Source organism: Sus scrofa, chromosome 4 (genome assembly GCF_054392235.1).
Source record: "Sus scrofa isolate SSC_HxYL_T2T_F1_AM1 chromosome 4, Sscrofa_HxYL_maternal_Yorkshire_Landrace_v2.0, whole genome shotgun sequence".
Taxonomy (NCBI): domain Eukaryota; kingdom Metazoa; phylum Chordata; class Mammalia; order Artiodactyla; family Suidae; genus Sus; species Sus scrofa.
The window spans coordinates 9,687,901-9,713,091 of record NC_139386.1 but is presented as its reverse complement, the minus strand read 5'-3'; the positions used below and the strand labels follow the sequence as shown (position 1 = coordinate 9,713,091).

General features: G+C 42.8%; 1 protein-coding gene across 2 annotated transcripts in view; it reads left to right on the top strand.

Moving 5' to 3' along the window:
* The first annotated feature begins 2,879 nt into the window (after window positions 1–2,879).
* LOC146403664 (uncharacterized) overlaps window positions 2,880–25,191 on the top strand; it is a 49,402-nt gene continuing 27,090 nt past the window's right edge. Inside the window, exons 1-5 of one of the 2 annotated variants that reach the window (XM_085021669.1) lie at window positions 2,988–3,159; window positions 5,229–5,356; window positions 5,736–5,843; window positions 8,747–8,881; window positions 11,063–11,183. In XM_085021669.1, the coding sequence (XP_084877795.1) occupies window positions 11,169–11,183 (15 nt within the window). In that variant the 5' untranslated portion in view covers window positions 2,988–3,159; window positions 5,229–5,356; window positions 5,736–5,843; window positions 8,747–8,881; window positions 11,063–11,168. Of the gene's footprint in view, window positions 5,357–5,735; window positions 5,844–8,746; window positions 8,882–11,062; window positions 11,184–25,191 lie in introns of both variants that reach the window. The other variant, XR_014843343.1, reaches the window with a different exon arrangement.

Sequence of the window (25,191 nt, the reverse complement as noted above, 5' to 3'; positions counted from 1 at the left end):
TGTGGTACAAATATATATATATTCAAATACTACCCATCCATAAAAAGAACAAAATAGCGGCATTTGCAGAAACATGGATGCAACTAGAGAGTCTCATACTAAGTGAAATAAATCAGAAAGATAAAAGACAAATGCCACATGAGCTCACTTGCAGGTGGAATCTAACATATGGCAAAAATGAACCTATCTACAAAACAGAGATAGACTCATGGACATAGGGAACAGACTTCTGGCTGCCAAAGTGGAGGAAGAGGAATGGACTGGGAGTTTGGGGTTGGTAGATGCAAACCATTATATCTAGAATGAATAAACCACGAGGTCCTACTGTACAGCACAGGGAACCATATTGAATCTGTTGGGATAGAACATGATGGAAGGTAGTATGAGAAAAAGAATGTGTATGAGTGTGTACACTTTGCTATACAGCATAAATTTATACAACACAGTAAATCAACTATACTTTAATAAAAAATAAAACTAAATTTAAAAAAAGCATCTTTCTTTCATGCAACCTGTAAATGGCGTCTCTTTCGCCTCCTGTCCTGTGCTTTGCAGACCCAGGCAAAGATCCTCAAGAAGAGAGATGACTCTCTCCATCCAAACTAGAAAATTGAGATGATATTGTTCAATATTAATATTCTCACCAGGGAGTTCCTGTCGTGGCGCAGCAGAAATGCATCCGACTGGTATCCATGAGGACTCAGGTTTGATTCCTGGCCTTGCTCAGTGGGTTGGGGATCTGGCATTGCCATGAGCTGTGGTGTAGGTCACAGACGCAGCTCAGATCCTGCATTGCTGTGGCTGTGGTGTAGGCTGGCAACTGTAGCTCCAATTCGACCCCTAGCCTGGGGCCTTCCATATGCCATGGGTATGGCCCTAAAAAAGAAAAAGAAAAAAAATTCTTACCATTTTTATTTTTAAAACTGTGTAAACAGAAACGCATGCAGGCATTCACCTCAGCATATTGCTAAACATTACAGGAGAGGGATGAAAAAAGCACCTTTCCATTTACAGATATTACCTTGCTCTTGTGCCGGGGACACCTGGCCGAGAGGAGAAAGCGCTTCACTAGGTTTCAGAAGAGTATATGAAAAGGCATCGGATTGAGAAAGAGTGAAGTGATGGACTCCAAAGAAAAACAATTGAAGCCACGGATAACCCATAGGTTCAGGCACACGCGTCTCGGTGTAAACTCAGGTTATTGGAACGTTTGACTCTAATCCTTCTCCAGCTTGGTCTCATTGGCTATTATAAGATGGCTTCTGCCACATTTACCCATCTCTCCAATCCTTCTACTTCTCCTTTCAACTCCACTCTTAACTTCCTCAGTCCAAGCTACAAGAGCTTCTTTGCTTTTTTTCTTTTTTGGCCACGTCTGCGGCATACAGAAGTTCCCAGGCCAGGGATCGAACCCAAACCTCAGCAGTGACCAGAGCCACTGCAGAGACAACGCCAGATCCTTAACCCACTGCTCTACAGCTGGAACTCTCAATAGCTTTTTAATTGGCTTTTCTTAGTCCTTTTCTTCCTTCCTTCCTTCCTTTCTTTTTTTTTTTTTTTTCTTTTTGCCTTTTCTAGGGCTGCTCCTGTGGCATATGGAAGTTCCCAGGCTAGGGGTCTAATTGGAGCTGTAGCTGCTGGCCTACACCACAGCCACAGCAACACGAGACCCGAGCCGCATCTGCGACCTACACCACAGCTCAGGGCAACACCGGATGCTTAACCCACTGAGCAAGGCCAGGGATTGAACCTGAAACCTCATGGTTCCTAGTTGGATTCGTTAACCACTGTGCCACCGACGGGAACTCATCTTAGTCCTTTTCTATTTTGTTTATTTTCTTTACCACTGTCAGCAAAATCTCTTGGTGATACTAGGCTGGTATTTAATACACAACCAATCTACTAAACCCCTGTGGTATCTTCCTATGGCGCTTATGGTTAGAACAGAAAACCCAGAATGGACTCCAGGGCCCCCCTTTGCCCAGCCTCACCTGACCTGAAGCGTCCTCTTTGACAGCGTTCTCTGAACATCGGCTCCTCACTGCCAGTGGGCCTCTGCCCACCCTCGCCCCTCTGTTGGCGGTTCCTCTGTCCCTCTGGTCACCTCCATCCCTCCTTTTCATCCTCACTATCTCACTTCATCGTTTTATCCTCAGAGAGTCTCTTCCCAGGCCCCTGATGGGCTTAACATCTCTTACCCCAGCCTCTGAAAAGACGGCATAACATTTTCTTGGTTGTGCTTTTCACGTTCGCCGTTTTTCATTTACTTGGCAGTTGTTTGATTAATGTCTGTTTTCCTGCCAGACTGTTTACGAAGCTAGACTGTGTTTTTATGTTTTCTTTTTTTTCTGGCTCACCATTGTGGCCCCTGAGTGCAATATTGATTTGAGTCTGGTCCAATGTCAATGCTTAGTACATTTCAGCTGCTGTTTATTATTAATTAATTTTTAGTGGATTCCGTATATGTCCTTCTGCTGAACTGCTTGGTGCTTTCAGTTATTTGCCCTTTTCCTGACTTTGGCTCCTCCAGTTCCTGCAGTGGCAAAGACTGATTGCTGCCTAAATTGCTGGGTCCTACTGTTGCCTTCTCTGGGGACAAGGGCTAGGCTTCAGTATGGCCTGCAAAGACTCCCCAGTGGTGAGGACAGTGGGAACACCAGCGCCAAGATCTGACTTCCCTAGACCCAAGAGGCTCTGGCTTCCTAAGGGGCTTGCAGGAAAAGCCAGGTAACATAGCCAAGCACCATGGTACAATTGACAGCCTATGGGGTGAACTTGGATCAGTGAGAAACAGGGGGCAGGAAGGAGCTGGCAGAGAAAATGCTTGCCCTTCTTTGCTCTGAGGCAGTGAAGCATGCAGTCCCGTTAGGCTTTTCCTTCTTTTTTTTTTTTTTTTTTTTTTTTTTTTTGTCTTTTAAGGGCTGCGCTTGCAGCATATGTAAGTTCCCAGGCTAGGGATCGAATTGGAGCTGTAGCTGCCGGCTTGCGCCACAGCCACAGAAACACCAGATCCGAGCTACATATGCAACCTACACCACAGCTCATGGCTCAGATCTGAGCCACATCCACGATCTACGCCACAGCTTGTGGCAACACTGGATCCTTAACCCACTGAGTGAGGCCAGGGATCAAACCCACGTTCTCATGGATACTAATTGGGTTTGTAACCCACTGAACCACAGTGGGAACTTCCTTTAATGATTATTCTTAATGCTTTCTGTGAGTTAGGAGATGGGAAAGTAAAGATGAACTGGAGGCTTCTTTCTTGTAGAGACTCATAGTACACATACTGGGGTGGTGAAGATGGCATTAAACACCCATATTGCATGTGACTGGTGCTATAGTCAAAGTGAGCTCCAAGTATTGATGGAACACTCAGGGCTCAATTGATTCTGATTGGGAGAGTCAGGAAATACATTCCTAGAAAGTGACATTTGAGTGGGGTCTTGAGGATGAGGTTGGGGGGGGGCATTCCAAACTAGGCTGCATGTTTGGGGATTGGCTTGGCTGGGGTAAGTGGTACTGCGTTCCCTGTAGAAGAAGCAGAAGATGGTATGGTGAGCTCTAGACCACAAGGCCAGTCTAGAGAGCTAGTGGGGAATCCCATGTTCAAGGGGCATCATGTAAGATAAACCTTAAGGGGAATAGACCCTGGGATGTGGGGTTTGGAAATGGTAAGAGATCAGGCTGGGAGGTAAATTCATGGAGAACCTTATGTGACATGCCAATTTGTTTTTCCTCTCTCATGCAATGAGGAAAACTGGTAGCCTTTTTTTTTTTTTTAGTGGAATAGATATAGATCCATTTGATTGATTGTGGAGGATAATTTGGAGAAGAGAATTTGAGGAAAATAGTTCAGCAGCTATTTGAGTAATCTAGATGAAAGATAATGAATGTTTGAACATGGGCTGTGATGAAAGAGAGACGCCAGGGTTCCTGTTTTCTCAGGGCTTGTGCATATTTTGTGGGGGCACGAAAGAATTGGGCTCCAATCAAGAGCGGTATTTTAAATGTGCACCGTGCTTTCAAAGAACAGCTGCAACATCAAGTCCAATATCTACTAAGATACATTCTGGGGTAGGCGTTTTTGACCAAGTGTTGGGTATGATTGATCCTGTGTTGATTTTGTCTTCCCAGAAGACTTAAGAGGGAGATGGGGCTTCTATGATTGCCATTCTGCAGAGGAAGGACCAGCTTGAGAGTCGAAGGGATACTCAAGTCCATGCTGCCAGGGAGGGACAGAATCTGGACTTGAGCTTGACTTCCTCTTCTCTGGTAGCTGCTCTTTCCAGGAGACTGGGATTAACTCCACATGTGTCGGAACATCAAATGCAAGATGAACAGGGAGAGCCTACTGAATGATTTCAGAAGCAGGAGAAAGACACACTGTCAAGAGCCATCGGGGATGTGGTTTTGGAGGAAGTGGCCTTTGGCCTGAGTCTTGAAAGCTGCAGGGTGAGGTTGGACTCCAAGAAGCAGAGGAGCTAGGCTGCTGTGTGCCCAGTGGTACCAGTGGTAAGGAAGCATAGGTATTAATTACCCCCTGTCATTTCTGGGGCAACATAACTCTGATTTTAGTTAATTAGTGAAATATTTATTTTGCCCTTGCTCTATTCCAGGAACTATCTGGGGTCAAGAGACGCTGACATTCATGAGGCCAGAATCTAGCTTTGAGAAAGAGATCATCTGTTAGAGATGATAGGGCTGTGGGCCCAGAAGCCACAGGACCTGGGTCTGAATTCTGAAACCAATGTTCAGTAGGGTAGATTTTTTTTTTCTTTTTATAGCCCCACCTGCAGCATATGGAAGCTCTTGGACCAGGGAAGGGGTCAAATCGGAGCTGCAGCTGTGACCTACACCACTGCTAATGGCCATGCTGGATATTTAACCCACTAAGCAAGGCCAGGGATTGAACCCACATCCTTACAGAGACAACATCAGGTCCTTTATCCACTGAGCCACAACAGGAACTCCATAGCTGGGTAGCTTCTAAAGTGTCCCTGAATCTCTCTGATCCTCAGCTTCTCCATCTGTACAGCTCAGTTAGTGGTTTGCAAGTCACGCAGTTGTTACAAAGAGCAGAGTTAATGTGTTAATATGCTTTGTACGGTTCAAAGCACAGAACATCTACGAAAGCCTGAGCCATTATTATTATTGTTATTGTCTGGGATTTCTCAGTCTTGTAAGAGAGTGTGGAGAGGAATGACTAAGTGTGAGCCAACTTCCAGAAATCAGCTGATGGACAAACAAAAGTCTCGATGGCCCGGGGAGTTCTGCTGAGAGACCTGGAAGCACAGTGCTGATGCCGGCAGGGATCCTAGCAGTCATCGCACTCCACTCACCGTCCACTTTACAGGTGAGGAAATGAAGCACAGGAAGGGGAATGACTTGTTCACATCTGTGAACGTTCTGCTCTTTCTAGCAATTGACACGAGAGACTATTGCTGTCTGGTAAAAATAAAAGCCACACAGACCTAGGTGATAGGAAGTCAAATGCCAGGTAACTGTGGAAAGGTACTTCAGAAAGCATCGGCTGCATTCCCCAAAGATGAAAAAGTGCTGACTTAATGCAGGGTCGGACACGGTAAAGGGAGAAACACTAGCACTGTGTAACTGTGAGATGACTCCTGGGGAGGGGAGAAAATGACCAATCCAGGCAGCCTGATTGGGATTCTAGGCTCAGTCTGGGATCTGTCTTTTCTCTGCGGATGTTCTTATGATTTGACCTTTTCCAGGAGGGAAAACAGCTACTGCCTTGAATCCCGCCAGATGCTCCGAAAGCCTTGGAAGGAATGGATGGCCTGTCCCAGAAATCCACAGGACACTGTGAGCAGGAAAACAAGGTTAGAAAGCCATTTTGTTCTTGTTGCTTTTTTTTTTAAAGCCGCATCTGTGGCATATGGATGTTCCCAGGCTAAGGGTCAAATTGGAGCTGCACTTGCTGGCCTACGCCACAGTCACAGCAACATGGGATCCAAGCTGTACCTGTGACCTACACCAAAGCTTGTGGCAATGCCAGATCCTTAACCCACTGATTGAGGCCAGGGATCAAACCCACATCCTCATCGATGCTATGTGGGGTTCTTAACCTGCTGAGCCACAACAAGAATTCCCGTATTGTTCTTTTAAAAAGTCTGGTCCTTTATAATCCTTAGTGTCTCTGACTCCAATTTTAAAGAGAGAAGAAAGTTCCTGAGAAGACTGCAAATAATCATTTCATTCTGCTGCCTAAGACCTTGCATCTCCCTTGCTACGTCTCTGCTCATACCATCTGGTTTTACTCTGCGCCTGTGGAGACCCCACCCTAGGCCCACAACTGGCCAGAAGTTCAAAGTCAAAACGGTTTCATTGGCCTCCAGCCTGACAGCTACACAATGGATCGGGTTTAAATGTTGAGACATGAACCTACTGTGTGTTCTTTGCAAAGGGGCTGGAGGCAGAGCACTTGGTTCATGAGACTGGACAATGTGAAGTTAGGAAGCTCCCAATAGACTAGCTGGAGTGGACACGTCACTGTGCCGTGACCATGGATCAAACCTGGTTTCTGGATTCTGTGACCATGTAACAGCTCTCTCTCTCTCTCTGACATCTGGGATCAAACATGCTTTTCCTTTTCAAAGTGAAAATTGCTTTATTGCTAGGGTGAGAAATAAATTTTTGTTGTCGGGAGTCTTTGATAATTGAGAGTTTTGCTTATGGCAGCGCAATGCCCTTGAATACACAAGGCAGATATTTAGCTCGAAAGCAATATTCCATGACATCTGATATTATATTCCAGTGCTATTAGACACGTTTTGACCCCTTATGGTCCATTCTCAGATGGGACATTCTTTGTTTAGATGCCTTATTCCTGCATGAAGATTATTTTGAATCTGTGAAAACTCAAAGCTTACTTTAAGTGAAGTGATTGCAGTACTTTGCTTTTTTTCTGATACAAAGTTTTCTTTTTTTCCTTTTTTTTTTTTTAAAGTATATTTTAGCACAGGCTATGACCATCAGTGGCTCTCCTCCCCTCTTTCGGGATAATGTGAGAACCTCAGACTTCTTTAATTCATCCAGTAATTTATCTTTCACCTTACATGTTTCCTTTTGCAGCATGTGTGTTCCTTCTGGGTTTAGTGGCCTTCTTCATGTAGAACACCCTTTAGGGTTCTTTCAGTGGGGACGTCTCTTAGGAGTTGCCTCTCTCAAATTTTGTTTTATAACTTGATACACTCTCCTTCTTGAGTGCAAGTTTAAGTGGGTATAGAAGTCTAGGCTGACAGGTGTTTCCCCTCAAAATGTTGATGGTGTCATTTATTGTTTATTGGTTTCTAATGTTGCTCTTGGAGAAGCTATTGCTGGTCTGCTATCTCTTCTTTCCTAGATAGTCATTTTTTGTTCTCCCTGATTGCTTCCAGGACCTCTTCTTCCTCTTTGGCTTTCTGCATTTTTCACTAAAATGTCTAGACTCATACTGGCTTCTATTTATCCTATTGTCATTGTTATTCTCAGTGTGAACTTTCATGCTTTTCTAAAATTCTGGAAAATTCTCAGATATTAATATATACAGACAGTCTCTATTTACCTGTTTTTTTCCTTTGTGAAATTAATAATAGATACATGTTGCAACCATGTCATCTATCTAATTCCCATCTCTTTTGTACTCTCTGCTGAACTGTGGGTATTTTCACAGTTACAACAAATTCTTTAGAGAGACCCAGGTAATGGGAAAATAGAACCAAAGAAAATATCTATTGGTTCTATTTTCCCATTACCTGGGTCTCTCTAAAGAATAGTTGCATTCAATTTATTATTTAACTTGTCCATTGAGTTTTCAGTTTCAACAAGTGCTTTGTTCATTTATGGTAGTTCTCTGTGTCTGTTCTTTCTTTCCCAGTGTTCTTTTCTTATGTTTTCAATTTCTTCCTTTATGTCTGTAATCATTCAACCCATATTTACACTTCCAATTTTACGTTTCTATTATTTGAAATGCTTGGTGTTCTAAGCCAAGTTGCTTTGTCTTCTGACATTGTCATGGTTGGTTTGCCTGGTATATGGAGAAGAAGTTTAGCAAAGGATTAAGTATACACATTACGAGGCCAGAATGCATGGGTCTGAATCTTAACTTTACTGTTTGTTAGCTGAGTGATCTTGATGAGTTACATAAATGCTTTATGCCGGACTTTCCTCAAATGTAAAACTGCATTAATGTCATAATTAAAATAATTAGAAAGAGCCTGGCACATAGGACTTGTTCAAAACTGTTAGTTCTGTTAGAACTATCATAATTGTCATTGTCATCTGTTTGGCTTGTGAACTCATCTTCAGTGGGGCATTATCTCTCTGTATTCTGGGAGTCCTGGTGTGGTAGGACATCCCTAAATGGTGGTTCTCTATTTCCATCAGGCATCTCAGGAAGGTCTTCTGTTTGGATTTGTGTTATGTTTTAATTTATAGGGCTTTGTGTTGCTGAACCTCCAAACCTGAGGATCAGCAGGCTCATATTAGGTTTTGAGGAGGCCTGATAATTAGTAATAATAATATAATAATAATAATAATATAGTAGTAATAATAATAGGAATAATAAATATATTAGAAAAGCTTACCATCCAGTCATAAACACAGCAGGCCTTGCCTCTATAAAACTTACAATATGGACAAGCCAAAGGAAATGCATGCTTTCTGTGGCCTGACACATCCCAAAGGACAGAGAATAAAGGGAAAATGCTCAAGCAATCAATACATGCCCAGTTTATTTCCCCAGCTCCCAGTTACACAAGACGCTCTTCCCCATATGGAAGGATGAGGGATCAGGAGAGGACAGCAGAACTTCAGTAAGGAAGCCCTCCATGTGGAAACGTGAAACCAAGGGAAAGAAGAAGTTTCTCTACAACATCAGGTACCTACGCTGCCCATCAGATATTGTCTGGATTCCAGGACAATCTGTGGTGATATTGGAGTGATACTTCGACAAGTCACCCACCAGACACTTGGAAGGGTTCTTCCTGAGATCCTACAGAGGAAGTGCAGTCCTGCAGACACCTTGGTTTTGGATGTGGCCTCCAAAACTGTGAGAAATGAAATGTCTGTCACCTTAAGCTCCTCCACTTGTGGTTATGGGCATATGCCTGCCCTAGGAAACCAGTACAACCACTGTGCACCCTGCTTGGCTACTGACTGGGGGCCAGCCCTGCCCCTGAACAGAGCTTCTATTTTGGGGGAGAGGGTGCGGCCTTCTGTATGGAGTCTTTCCTGTGCCTGACTGGCAAGGTTATTTTTAACTTTCACTTGTGAAGCTTATAATGAGGGATTTTCTCACTTTTCAGAAGGAGTCAGGCTTTACACCCTAATATGCAGGTTTTTAAAAATGGGAGAACTGTAGAAACTGCTAGCGAAGATGCCTAGGGGGTAAAAGCAGCATTTGCCTCCGATAGTTGTGGACCCCAGGCAAAGTCTATCACTATCACCACCGCCACCATCATCATTAAAAAATAATTCCACACAGAGTTCTTTTGGGGTGTGGCAGGTTAAGGATCTGGCATTGTCACTGCTAAGGCTCAGGTTGTGTGTTGGATTGGTGGCCTGGGAACTTTCATATGCTGTGGGTGCAGCCAAAAATAAAGTTCCAAATATTATGCCAAGCATTACGCTAAGCACACTAAGTGCATTATCGCATTTAATCTTCATCATACACTCCAAGGTAGCTACTATTATCCCCACGTTCCAGATAAAAACACTGCAGCTGGAGTTCCCGTCGTGGCGCAGTGGTTAACGAATCCGACTAGGAACCATGAGGTTGCGGGTTCGGTCCCTGCCCTTGCTCAGTGGGTTAACGATCCGGCGTTGCCGTGAGCTGTGGTGTAGGTTGCAGACGCGGCTCGGATCCCGTGTTGCTGTGGCTCTGGCGTAGGCCGGTGGCTACAGCTCCGATTCAACCCCTAGCCTGGGAACCTCCATATGCCACGGGAGCGGCCCAAGAAATAGCAACAACAACAACAACAACAAAAGACAAAAGACAAGCAAAACAAAACAAAACAAAAAAACACTGCAGCTCAGTATAAGTTTGCAGCACATTAGGACGAAGAGCAACTAGACCGTTACTCTCATCCCAGCCCTTAAATGTCAGCCCCGATGGATGCGAGCTTGGAAGAAGGCTTTAGTGAAAGAAAAATAGCTGGCAATACAGCCAAAACCTCACCTCCCTCTCACAGTCTCTGTTAAATGAGAATGAAAATCATTTTACCTGCCTTGAGTCCTGCACACTTCGAAAGGCTGGAACCAAGTAAAATCGAATTGCTGTTTTCAGCTTGAGGAGCTACAAAAGAAAAGTAAAGAAAAAGAGAACAAAAATCAGAGGTTAGTCTGGAATTAGAGGCCAGTAGTACTATGTGTAAATTCAACAAAAAACATAATTCATTGAACTGATGTCAGAGGGTATTTCTGTGGCTCAACGGCGGCAAAATTTTTTTGTAGCTAGAGCATGAACCACAACGCGGAACTCGAAAGCTGGGGGAAAATTACAACTAAGTGAGTACCTTCTAAGTGCCCAACCATAGTTTATGCACATTTTCACATTTATTCTTACTGCAACTTGAAATGTAGGCATCAAATATTCTTATTTTATAGATGGAAAAAATTGGAGTTTGGAGATGTTATGTGATCTGTCTGAGGTCGCAAAATGCTCATCTCTCTGACTCTGATGATATTTATAATTAATCTTCCAGAATGTTCAGAAACTACCCATAATGCATATATAATTATATAATTTTATCAAAAATAATATATGACATTGAAAGGAATATGAAGGAAATTTGCATAAAATATGCATATTTAAGTACGAAAGGGAAACAGTAAAAATGGGGAAAAAAATGGAGAGAAGAAAAGGAGAACTTAATGTGCTGAGTAATTTACATACTGACAGCAAGTTTCTTTGAATGGAACATACAAATGTATGTAAATTGGCCTGCCTATTTAAGAAAAAGATATGCAAATGTATGTCCACAGAAATCTGCTACCCTTCTTGTTGAAGCAGAATAACGGGATGCTTAATTTTCATTCAAATTATTTTTCTTCTTTCCAGACCATCCCCTCAGGAAGTTGTCGGACCAAATTCTTACCTATCACTTTAGTCATCCATTCATCCATGTGTCCAACCTGTTTGTGCTCCAAGCCAGGCATTAGACGGGATGCTAGTTACACAGGTGAGTAAGGCACAGAAGGTACTAATCTTCAAGATGCAAAGGGTCTGATAGGGGACAAAGCACACACATGGACCCTTATGATGCACCACAGGGACACACGTCCACTCGCTGTGGTGCACGCGCTTAGTGCACACAGGCACTCATTGGGCTACATGTCATTGAATTCACCTGTGATAAGGTAGGAGCGATGGGTCTGATGGAGCTGAGAGCGGCTGTATTGATGTGTTGAACATCCCTCACGTTGTCATGACTGTCAATGCCCTACTTTGTCAACCCGCTCACTTTTGAGTCCCCTTCTCTTACTGCTTCTCGTCCATCTGTTCTAAGCCCCCATCTCAGGTTCAGCATCGTCGAGGGTCTCCTGATTGTCTTCAGTCCTAACCAAGTTGTTAAGAGGGAGGAGAGATCTGTACAGCCTTTGCTAGGTTTCATAATCCCTCTAGGATTCCACATTGAACTTAACACAAACCAGGTCACAGGGATAAAACTGAAAGAACAAACAGAGGAGGAAAAGGGATCAGATTTTTCTGGAAGGATTAGCTTTCAAAAGCATGGGCTTTGGGAGGCCAGACATGAATTCAAAATCCCATTTAGTCCTTTCTTTGTTATTTTATTTTTTAAAGTTTTTCTGGAGTAGAGTTGAATGACAAGGTGCTAGTTTCAAGTGTACAGCAAAGTGAATCATATATACACACACACACACACACACACACATATATATATATATATATTCTTTTTCAGATTATTCCATATAAGCTATCACATAGTACTGAATAGATTTCCCTTTGCTATACGGTAGGTCCTTGTGCCATAAAAATAGGATGAAATAATGCCATTTGCAGCAACATGAACAGACCTAAGATTATCATACTAAGTGAAGTAAGACAGAGGACAAACATAAGATTACTAATATGTGGAATCTAATAAAAAATATACAAAAGAATGCATTCTTAAAGTGGAAACAGACTCAAGATTTTGAAACCAAACTTAAGAGTTTGTCCTTTCTTAATTCTGTGATGGTGGGTGAGTCACCACCCCCTTGAAACACCAGAGGAATTATTACCTACCCTGAAGGTTTGAGGAGGAATGAATGAAACCAATAAGTAAAAATTATATTTCTATCCCAGAACCTGCCTTCCAACTCCAGGCTCATAGAAACAGCTGCTTAACATCTTCATGGAAACATCTAAGATTCATCTCAAAATATGTCTAAAGCTACACTTCGGATCATTTCCCCTCAATGATTCCACACACACACACACACGTCCTTGCCTGTATCGATGGATGACCCCTTTAGCCTTCCAGCTATTCAGGCCAAAAACCTTGGAGTCACTTTTGCTTCCTTTCTTTCTCTTACGTGTTTTGTATCTGAGAAAACGTTGCTGATTCCACCTTCAGAAAACAACCCAAATCCAGCCGTGCTCACTAAGTCCACAGCTACCATCCACGGTCCAAGCCATCAACATCTCTGACAGCTGTTACTGCAGTAGCTTCAGTACAGGTCTCCTTGGATCTGCATGTCTGCCCCCATAGAGCAGAGAAAACAAGGAGATCCTTCAAACCCTAAGTCAGGTCATGTCACTTCCCGGAACCCGACTGTAGCCCTCACTCAGTAAAAGCCCACACCTTCACCGTGACCTACGAGGTCCTGCTTGAAACGGTGCCTCGTTTCCTCTCGGACCTCATCTCTCCACCCCCCAACCCCTGCGCTCTCTGATCTAACCACACTGTCACTTGAATCCCAGACATTTTGCCACCGTGGGGCCTGTGCCCTCACTGGTCCCGCCACCTGGCTCCTCTTTTCCTTGTAGTCTCTCATGGGTCATTTTCCCTCCTTTTCAAAGGCCTCGCTTAAATGTCACTTTCTCAATGAAATGTAATGTGACTATCAAATTTAAACGTACACTTCCCTGCCCAGGATGCTTGCCTCCTTTTTTTTTTTTTTTTTTTTTTTTTTTGCTTTTTTTTAGGGCTGCACCTGCAGCCTACAAAAGTTCCCAGGCTAGGGGTCAAACTGTGCCAGTCTGTACCACAGCCACTGCAACTCCGGATCCAAGCCGTGTCTGAAACCTACACCACAGCTCATGGCAACGCCGATCCTTAACCCACTGAGCAAGGCCAGGGATCGAACCCGAGTCCTCACTGATACTCATTGGGTTTGTTACTGCTGAGCCACAACGGGAACTACCTCTCTTCTCCTTACCCTGTGTTATTTGTTCTTTTTAGGCAACATCTGCCTCTTGCTAATGAACAAGAAAATATACTGTTTTATTGTGTTTTTTGTTCATTGTATACCTCCCCCTTCCATGATTGAAGCTCCTTTCAGGGCAGGCTTCTTTATCTGTTTTGCACATTGACACACCTACATCTGTGTCTAAAAACATATTCGGAGCTCTGGAAATACTTGTCAAGCGAGAGCGCCTGGCTTAAAGCAGGTGCTCAGTTGTAATGACTTTTCTCTCTCCTGCTTTGACTTCAAATGAAAAGCTACATCCAGTTATAAGACACATAGATACCAGCGCTGTGACATACGGCGTGACGGCTGTAGTTAACACTGCTGTGTGTTATATAGGAAAGTTGTTAAGAGAGCAGTCCGGTGGGTTCCCGTCACTGCGTTGCCGTGAGCTGTGGTGTAGGTTGAAGATATGGCTCAGATCTGACGTGGCTGTGGCTGTGGCTGTGGCGTAGGCCAGGGCTCCAGCTCTGATTCGACCCCCTACCCTGGGAAATTCCATATGCTGCATGCAACTGTGGCCCCAAAAAGACAAAAAGAAAAAGGGTAGATCTGAAGAGTTCTTATCACAGTGAGAGTTGTTTTCCTTTCATTGCATCTCTAGGAGATGATGGATGAAACTAAACTATCGTGGTAATCCTTTTAGGACCTGTGTAAATCAAACCACATGCTGTTCTCCTGGAGACTTATACAGAAGATACGTCCATTTGTTCTTCATAAAACTGGAAAAAAAAATGAAAAGCTATAGAATGTGAGGGTCAAAAAAGGAAGTGGCCACCAGCCGTCTTTCCTGTCCTTGCTGTGACAGGATCCTGTTCAGCCTGGGAGGTCACTAATGCTCCTAAGGTGACACTTTCCGCCTGGAGAGACAGTCATGGCTCTTGGCGTGGGTTCATCTTCCTCTGGGACAAATGCCATGTTTCCTCCTTCTCTTCATGCTCGATGCCACATTCCATGAACAGAGGTATTGTGCTTCTCACCAGGAAAATGCTGGTCCCTTTCTTTGTTTTTGCTTTTCAGTGGCAGGCGCTGTGTCACCCAGCCCGTTTCACAGTTTTTCTTTGTTGAAGGGACTTTTATTTGCCTACGTGTGAGAAGACTTCCTTCTTGGTCTCATCTGTGGTGGTTTCTCAGCCAACTCTGGGCTGACCCTCCTTTTTTTTTTAAATTTAATTTTATTGGAGTATAGTTGACTTAACAATGTTGTATTAGTATCAGGTGTACAGCAAAGCAAATCTGCCATCCATATAAATATATCCATTATTTTTTCCCATGTAGGTTATTACAAACCATTGAGTAGATTTTCCTTTACAGTAGGTTCTTGTTAATCATCTATTTTATACAGTGGCGTGTATGTGTTATGCCCCAGCCTCCCTCTTCTTCGTTCCCCGCAATGGTGACCATAAGATTGGTTTTGACATCTGTGAGTTTGTTTCTGTTTTTTTTTTTTTTTAATTTTTACTTTTTGGTCTTGTGGCATATGGAATTTCCCGGGCTAGGGGTCGAATTGGAGCTGCAGCTGCTGGCCTAGGCCACAGCCACAGCCATGAGGGATCTGAGCAATTGCAATGCAACCTATACCACAGCTCATGGCAACGCCAGATCCTTAACCTGCTGAGCGAGGCCAGGGATCGAACCCGCATTGTCATGGATACTAGTCAGATGCGTCACTGCTGAGCCACCATAGGAACTCCTGTTTCTGTCTTTTATATAAGTTCTTTGGTATTATTTTTATTAGATTCCGCATGTAAGTGATACATATGATATTGATATTTGTCTTTCTCTGGCTGTCCCTTCTATGACTTATTCCTCCTGGTACGGGGTGTTGGGGAGGACGGATAGATGATGGGTTATGAATAACATGACACTGTCCAAACACCGCTCGTCATCTCAGTTTACAAAGCAACTTCCCCCTTGTGGGCTTATGCGTTCTCACGGAATGATTGGTCCTGTGTGTACTGGTTGAACGTAAATGGCTTTTTGAATGAGACAGGCTTCTAGTCATGAAACATAGCGTTCTCTGCATTTATTTTATTTCCAAACCTCCCTTTCCCACCTAATGATGTCTGGTAGTTCCCGTGTTTAGTATAACATACATCATGAAATGCTCGCCTGAGATAAGTGCTGATATTCTTTTCATTGCTGAAATTATGCTCATCTGCTTCAAGAAAGCAGCCATGAAAAGCTCCAGAGATAGTGCTCTCCATGCAGACAGAGCAATAACAACTACCCTGTCTCAGAGATGAACGAGGCAGTTTCCAGAACAAAAAACAATGTCCAGTATGGCTGGAATGTATTGGGTCAGCCAATGGTAGCTTGTCATCCTTGTTGTTTGTTGATGTCTGAAGCCACTGAGAATTTTAAGCAAAGTTATCACATAACGTGAGTTATGCTTTGAAGTGCTAGCTCTGCCTCTTTGGAGATAGGTATCAGGGAGGATGGGAGAGAAGAAAAAGAAGCAGTGAGACAAGGTTGATAAAGAAGTCCAGGTCAGAGAGAGGGAACCCTACCTAGACTGGTGGCAGTAAAGACCTTAGAATCCCAAACTGGTGATGGAGTGTTTGCCACGCAGTTGTCGATAGATGCTTAACCAGCTATTATTAAAATAATGTCTTCTGAGCTCCACATCCCACAGAATTCCAAGTCACTTTCACATCCCTTGGGTTGAAAGGGGGTAACATATTGCCAAGATTCTGGAAGGCAGCTCTTTCCCAGGTTCCAGAGAGATGGTAGCGGCCAACCAAAGCGGTCAGAGAGGCTATGAGGGAGGGTTGGGTATATCAGGGAAGTCCCTGGAAACCCCAGTGGTCCCCTGTCACTCATCATGCCCATGGGCTTAGCCCAGGAGAAAAGCAGTGCTCTAAAAATCACAGCAGAATAAATGGGCCCGGAGCAACTCTGTGGGACACATTCTCTTACAGGCTATTATTGTTCCTGTTACAAATGTGTATAATTGTCTATAAATAAACACCTGCCAGGGCTGCTCCGATACAATAAATCACTTTAATCTCCACTAAATCTTGCATCCTTTTGCATTTTTAATGAAGGGCTCTATTTTTAAAACACTTCTTTAGTTCAGAATCATATGGGCAACGTTACCTTTAGCTCTGTTTTCCCTTCGACTTGCCTGCAGTTCATTGAGTCCAAGGCTCCCCTTAGATTGCTTTCTCCCACCATCTCCTTTGTTGTCTGTCCATGATAACCATGAACTTTTATTCTCATGCCCTTTTTCCATCTCCCTCTCTCTTGATCTACCCCTAGAGAAAGATGGAGAAAAAAGGAATAGATTGTTCTATCCAATGGGACATTGGTTATTGTCCGCTTCTTCCAAGAACATTTTTGCAACAAAAAGGGACAATCAAGGACCAGAATACAGTCCCTGTAGGCATATTGGATGGGTCCCAAATATGTGCAGTTATCTGAATATTTCTAATGAAATAAAAATAAGCTACTTGTAGCTTCCACCAGATGTATTATCTCTACATATATTATCTTTACATATATTTCTACAACTGATTAAGGAGCAATTTAGTTTAAATTAAGGTTAGCTGAGCCTAAATTTAATGGGCCTCAATGACACCTAAGAGGTGTTGAATTGGTAGTCGTATGTATGTACAAACAAGTCATAACTCAGAAGTGAGGTTTTGGTCAGATATAGATTTGACAATATCTAGTCTGTTTATGGTTCCAATCACCCAGTATACTTCGGTGGCAATCATCAAGCACACTTATGGTTCATGTATGTGGGTAACATACATTGGACTGAGATTTAAGAGATTAGCAGAATAACAGGAAATCATGAAAGAGGCTGAGAAGGATTAGCCAGAAATGTTGGAGAAACACCGAGAAGGATGAGGTGTTAAGGAAGCCAATGGAAGAAGTTACTTCGAGAAGGAAGCACGTGTCCATGCTAATTAAAGTAAGGAGCAAAAGTGCCTGCTGGTTTTATGGCAAAGGAGGTGATTGGTGACCTCATTTACACAGTGTAAGCCGAGGGTGGGCAAGCTGTTAGATTTCAGTGGATTGAGGAATTTCAGGGAGGTAAGAAAATGATGGCAGTAAATATAAGAAAGTTGGCTATGTAGGTTGGAGCTTGAGGATGATATGGAGTAAAATGAAATTATTTGTAACTTGGGAGAAAATATCCATAGCATCCTATACTGGCCTCTGTCATTGAACTTATCATTTAGTAATTTTGCCTATCCCTGGAGCATTTGACCTTGAATTTTTAAGGGTATGACGTTGTTTCATCTATCTTAGGGTCTCCAGTCCCCCAATATACCCTGAGCAGACAATATTTTATTGCTTGATGATAGAATGAATAACAAAGACAGTATCTAGGGGTAGTCTTATGCCAGGATATTCTGTTTAGTTGTAGGCATGGCATTTAAAAGGAATAGGTATCAAAAATCAAAGAAGGTTGCCCACAGATTTTCTTAGCTGAAATCCAATGCCTTTATAGCAGGAACAACATGCCTTCCTTCCTTTCTTTTTTTTTGTTTTCTTTTTCAGCCACCCCACTGCATATGGTGTTCTCCCAGCCAGGGATTAGATCTGAGCCACTGCTGCGACTTATGCCGCAGCTGTGGCCATGCTGGATCTTTAACCCATTGTGTAGGGCCAGGGATTGAACATGTGTCCTGGTGCTGCAGAGATGCCGCTGATCCTGTTGTACCACAGAAAGAACCCTTGTTTTCATTTCTATATGCTCCGTGTGTAGCACAATGTCCGACACATAGCAGATATTCCGGAAAGGCTTCTCAATTTTGATAGCAATGAAGTGACGAAACGGAGGAAGGATGGGGAGCCTTAGACTTAACCCGAATTAGACCGGGGAAGAGTAGATTCAGGGGTTCATGATCACTTTCTTCAGATATCAGAGGGCTTGTCAGGTACAGTAAAGGTTAGATGTCTTTTCTGTTATTGCAAGAACTAGGACTGAACAAAGGAAGTTAGTCCGTACTGGTTAGCAACTGAATTTAATTATTATTGCTCTCGTCTGGGTATTTTGTTAATGGACCACTAATATTTGGATGCATAATTCATAAATGAGTTTGTGTTTATTCCATAGAACTTATTTTTCTTGACTTCATTTCAGCAGAATAATTGCTTATGCTTTTACACCCCAATTTTTTCATATTATTTGTGTTCCATTGACAAATAGACTCCACCAGATTAAAATATAAAATAGAGTTCTAGTCAAAATGTACAAGATTAGAATACATTTCCATAAAATGTAAGTTAAATAAAATGCACATTAAAGTGTAAATTATATTTCCATAAAATGTAAACTTTTGAAAAATTAAGATTGTTTTGCATGTGTCTCCAAAATGTGGGCTTATAAAATATTCAATATTGCTTTGAAAAATTAAAATATACAGTAAAATTTAAACTGCTTAATATCAAACTTTTAGTCAAAATTATTTGAGGTTATTTAATTTTTAAGATGTAATTAAATCTTATTAACTATATGTATGAAAATGTCTTCACATTTCTTGCGTTCACTGCCCACCAAGTTGCCAATATAAAGTTTTGGGGAGTTTCCATCGTGGCGCAGTGGTTAATGAATCCGACTAAGAACCATGAGGTTGCGGGTTCTATCCCTGGCCTTGCTCAGTGGGTTAAGGATCCGGCATTGCCGTGAGCTGTGGTGTAGGTAGCAGACGCGGCTCGGATCCCTCGTTGCTGTGGCTCTGGCGTAGGCCGGTGGCTACAGCTTCGATTCCACCCCTAGCCTGGGAACCTCCATATGCCACGGGAGCGGCCCAAGAAATGGCAAAAAGACAAAAAAAAAAAAAAAAGTTTTGGGATAATATTCCGTACATGTTACATCTAAGCTTAAGAATAATGCAGTTTTAAGACGGAAGTGTATTGTTTAATATTGCAAAATGTTTCTTAGCCAACATATGTATTTACTCTGAATGCTGAGTTGATTTTGAGTACCTCTAAAACCATAATCTTTTTATTTAATTATTTTTATTAACGTATAGTTGATTAACTATGTTGTGTCAATTTCTACTGTACAGCAAAGTGACCCAGTCATACACATTTCCATTTTTTTCCTCATATTATCTTCCTTCATGTAAAACCATAAATCTTAATACAAAGAGATTTAAGCTAAATGGATATTAGGAATCCCTGGGAAACAGATGCTTTATTGTACCAAAGGCTATCGTAGTCATGAGAGTAAGACGTTGATGGAGTAATTATTTTATCCTTTGTCTTCCTCTGGCGTTTTTATCACTCTGGTCATTCCTGCCATGTTGTTCCCAACTCCATTCACAAATCTTCCTGGCATCTGGACTTGGCCACCTTTCATTTTGGGAATACATGGTCAGAGAAACCTGTTCTTGAGGCTTGTACAGTGCTAGACACAGGGGCTAGTGTTTAGGTTTACGGGTTGTGCGGTGCTCCTGCTGGGTGTCAGATCCCAAGAGGCAGTGAGTGGTGCATAATGTGCTTTAATAAATTTAATTTTATGTACCTGCTCTTATAAACTTACTTTTCATGTACCTTGTGACATGCAGCATCTTCAAAAGAAGAGTGTTCAGATAACGGACACCTCTTGTGCCAGGGCCTGAGGGAGATGGATCTGGCAGGTCAGCATTCAACCTCCATCCAACAATCTTTCTCCCTTTCCTTTCTTTCTTTCTTTTCTTTCTTTCTTTCTCTTTCTTTCTTTCTTTCTTTCTTTCTTTCTTTCTTTCTTTCTTTCTTTCTTTCTTTCTTTCCTTCCTTCCTTCCTTCCCTTCTTTCCCTTCCTTCCTTTCCTTCCTTCCTTCCTTCCTTCCTTCCCTTCCTTCCTTCCTTCCTTCCTTCCTTCCTTCCTTCCTTCCTTCCCTTCCTTCCTTCCTTCCCTTCCTTCCTTCCTTCCTTCCTTCCTTCCCTCCCTCCTACCCTCCCTTCCTTTTCTTCCTTCCTTCTTTCCTTCCTTTCTCTCTCTCTTTCTTTCTTTCTTTTTCTTTCATCATCTTTCTTTCTTTCTTTTGTATAGTTGACTTACAATGTTGTGTCGATTTCTGCGGCACAGCAAAGTGACCCAGTCATACACATATACACATTCCTTTTCTTATCCTATCTCCCATCAGAGTCTATCCCAAGAGACTGGATAGAGTTCTCTGTGCTGTACGCAGGACCTCATTGCTTAGCCCTTCTAAATATCACAGTTTGCGTCTCCTAATGCCAACTCCCAGTCCATCCCACTCTCTCCCCCTCACCCTTGGCAACCAAAAATTTCCAACCTCTTTCCATACACCTTTATTTTTGTAAAACTCCTCATCTAAAAAATCACATTTCTCAAACACCCTTATAACTAGGGTTCTGGTTAAATTTAGTTTCTGCTAGAGCAGTTGCATTCGCATGTGATTTGGAAGGCAGAAATTAATCAGAAGCTGTCTTTCTGCTGCTACAGATGCTGCAGCTGGCAAGCCCAGTCAGGGAGATGCTGGGTTTCATGCAGCAGCATCGAGGTTCCAGTCAGGGTATAGGCCTCTGGCTTCTGCCAGTGCAGCACTGGCATGTATGGAGGGTGAGGTGTCAGCCTCATGGTCCCTGGCACTCAGACCAAGTGGTATCTTCCTGGAGGCCACAGATGCTGCCATGGCCTCCCCACCTGTCCTTGTTGCCTCTCTTCATTCGGTGATTCTAATTTATGTTCTAAAAGGGCAGCAGGGAGCACAGGCTTGAGCAGGAGGATGCAGTTCAGATCCAGCCAAAGCAGAGAGGAAAACAATCAGCCTTCAGAGGCTGCTCACTTTCTGTGTCCTCCACCCCATACTTGCATTTCAGGCCTCATCTGACTCAATGTCACCAACCCATTTTTTAAACGGGCAAATGAACACAAACACATAACACTGATTGAGATCCCACTATGAGAAAGCCCCGTCCAATTGCTTTCAAATTTGTCTTCTCAATGAGTCCTCACAGCACAGCTTTGAACTACAGAGCTTCCCTTTGCAGAGGAGGAAATTAAGGCTCAGTTAGATTAAGGTCACGTGTTCAGGAAGAGGGGACTTGGGGCTGCTTCTTCTTCTTTTTTTTTTTTTTTTTTTTTTGTCTTTTTGCTATTTCTTTGGGCCACTCCCGTGGCATATGGAGGTTCCCAGGCTAGGGGTCAAATCGGAGCCGTAGCCACCGGCCTACGCCAGAGCCACAGCAATGCGGGATCCGAGCCACGTCTGCAACCTACACCACAGCTCACGGCAACGCCGGATCGTTAACCCACTGAGCAAGGGCAGGGACCGAACCCGCAACCTCATGGTTCCTAGTCGGATTCGTTAACCACTGCGCCACGACGGGAACTCCTGCTTCTTCTTCTTATCTCCAACTTCAAAACCCTGTCTCCTTCTCCCACATGAAGTCTAAAGATGAAGTTAAGGAATGTGGATTAAGGAATGGTTATATAGTTAAGGAATGATTCAGTTACCTCACTGCAGACAACTGGGACTGCCCACGTGTATCTTCTCCTGCCAATCTACAGTGTCCTGTTGCCTATAAAAAGCAGTAGGAGATTATTCTATATAAAATTATTTATTTTTTTCTTAGTGAGAGGTGATAGTAATTGTGAAATTTACGGGAAATAATTTGGATAGTAACTGAAAATACAAAAAAGGACATAAAAATTACCTGCGTCCCACTGCCCCCTGACAATGACTGTATTCATTTTGATATACAGATATCCAGGTTTCTTTTGTTTTCTGTGTAAATGAATGCACGCAATTATGGTTACACAGCTCACATTCGTTAATAACCTACTAATTTCACAATTGCTCACACTGATTTCCTGTATCATTATTTTTTTCCCCAGACTCTCTGTTGAATATCCTCTAGGTATTCCATTTTAGTGATACACCATTGTTTGTTTCAATGGTCGTGCATTTCTGAACATTTTCCCCATTGTTCTTTGGCTGTTACACACAATGCTGTTTGTATCAATTGTACACTTTGCTATTCACTCACATGCTAAATGATTTCTTTAGAAATGGAATTTGGGGATCAAAATACATTTGAGGGGTCTGTATATATTACCTTCAAAAAGATGTACTTTCTCATCAGTATTCTGTGAGAACGGCTACCTTCCAACCCTTTATTTCTATGCTTAATATCTTTAAAACATAAGCCCCAGTACTTACCATCCTAAAGAGGAAGTTATCCCTAATTAAATTAAAGCCATGTTAATATTGAGCAGTGTGGGGCTTAGGGGAAACACTTTGATTTTCCCCATCACTTCACCCAATTTCCAGGCAACTTCATAAAAAATGTCACCTCTATAATTCTTATCCCATCATCAAAAAACTTCCTGCCAAGACTTGTTCCTTCTTCACACCTGACAGGTTTGAGCTCCACCATCAAGCTCTGGTAACATGCTGTCTGGCTAAAATCTCTCCTTTGCTTCATTTTGGGCTTCTTGGACCCATTTGACAGCACAATCAATGTTCGATCAGTTTGAAAAAAGAGGTAGAATAATCCCTGAATAGATGAACTATACCAGCAAATTCTCAGAACTAGCTTGAGTGTGCCTATTTTTAAAAATCATTTTTTATGTTATTTTCTAAATCCCTATCGCTATGATAAAAATCAATGTTGGGCAGGGTTCTCCACTGATGTCTAGCATGCTTCCAGGAGGCTTTTGTCTGGTAATAGAGAGTAAGAGGAAAGAAAAGTGTACTTAAGATCTGAGAACGGGAATGGGACCTGAATGTCATCTGGTCCAATCTCTCTCCCCATCTTACACCTGAGAACAAAAGTCGATGCCTTCTATTCCCTTTGACAAACAGTTCAGCAAGAATAGTTGTACTTTCACACGCAGTTCCAAGGACCCATCTGTGAACTCGTGTAATGGCCTGAAATAGTGGGCCTATTATTATTTCCACTTTACAAATGAAGGAAAGGGGACACCGAGATTCAATATCTTAAGTATATCCGCATAGCTAAGTGGCAAGAAACAGATGCAAATGCAAGGAGTTTGATTCCAGAGCCCGCACTCCCTACCCCTTTCCTCTTTGCCCTGATGGTGGCAGGGTAGCTGTGCTTTGAGCCAGCCGGGCCGACTCAAGTTTGACCCAAGCTCAAGATCGTGAAGGTCTGCCATTCAAGCTGGGCTGTGTTCTCAAACATGCTGACTGGTGGTGGGGTGGAGAGAAGAGGATGGGCTTTCACTTCATCCCAGCCATGACTCCGCCACTTACTCACCGGGCTATTTTGGTCAAATTTCTCAATCTCTTTGAAGCTTAATTTTCCTTATCTGTATGGTGGGGACCACCATAATCACAGCATTAAATAGTTGTGAAAGTGCAACAAACCCTTAGAAAAGTGATTAAGAACTGGATGGCTAGCAAGGTTTTTTTTTTTTCTTCCTTCCTTCCTTCCTTCCCTTCCTCCTTTCTTTGTTATAAGAGACAGTACCTCAGATATCCCAGGGATCAACTTGGCTTCATTTTCTCTGTGCTAAATATTCTTAAGTCCTTATCTTTTAATTATAATGAGAAAGATGATGATGATAATGTGGCTAATATCGACATCAGCTTTACAGAATCATTCTGGTCCATTCTCACGTGCAATTCTCCCTGCAGTTCTGTGCGAGTGGCTATGATGTTACTGTCCCCTCTGATTATGGAGGAAGGACTGGAGGCTCAGGAAGAGGAGGGGACCTGTCCGGTGTTACAGCAGCTCCACAGTATTGAATCTGTGTCTTGAAAACGGTCACCTGACACCATTGGAAGAACTCTTTCCACCCCAGCTTGCCTCCTCCACATCTCACATGACACATTTTCCAGCCTTTCCTTACTCCTCTGACTTCTATCTTCTGGATCACAGGGGTTGCCAGTCACTCACTTCATGGAGGGGCCTAGAATGGAGGGCAGCCTTTCAGATGCGACTTGCCCAGCACCACATGCTGTACTATCTCTTCATCCCATGATGCCTGGAAGAACAGGTTTTAGCCTGAGCTCTCTCCCCAATGTATCATGTGACCTTGGCCACATTGTTTTATCTCTCTTGCTCTGGGTTTCCTCATTTGAAAAAGAGAGAGTTGCTAACAACTCCTTCTACATTGTTGGCTTTCAAGACATCTTGTTTGAATGAGTGAATGAAAGAATGAATGCATGGTGAGTGGAATTGGTTGCTTCTTAAGCCTTAGACCTCTAAACTATAAAAGCAGGCATTCAGTAATTAGTGTAGCTTTACCTATATAATGTCTTCATTTCTTTAGAAATTGGCCCAAGATCTTAAGTGAACTTCCTTCCTCTTTGGCTTCAAGTTTTCATATAGAAAGAGTTCCATGATAGTAACATTTTGGCCTCTTTCTCTGTCTTCATCCTCAAGGAAGAAAGAGAGATTTAATCATTTAGCAAATTGTTCAGTCCATTCTGGCTCTTCTTTTGATCATATTATTACTGGTAAAGAGGAAGCATCTGGTCAGTATCTTTTTTTTTTTTTTTTTTTTTTTTTTGTCTTTTTGCCATTTCTTGGGCCACTCTCGCGGCATATGGAGGTTCCCAGGCTAGGGGTCCAATCGGAGCTGTAGCCACCGGCCTACACCAGAGCCACAGCAACACAGGATCCTAGCCGAGTCTGCAACCTACACCACAGCTCACGACAATGCCAGATCCTTAACCCACTGAGCAAGGCCAGGGATCGAACCCCCAACCTCCTGGTTCCTAGTCGGATTCATTAACCACTGCACCACGACGGGAACTCCCTGGTCAGTATCTATTACACACCACCTTGAGTGGGCAGACCTTATATGCCCAAAAAGTTGGGGCAGTGATTTAGGAG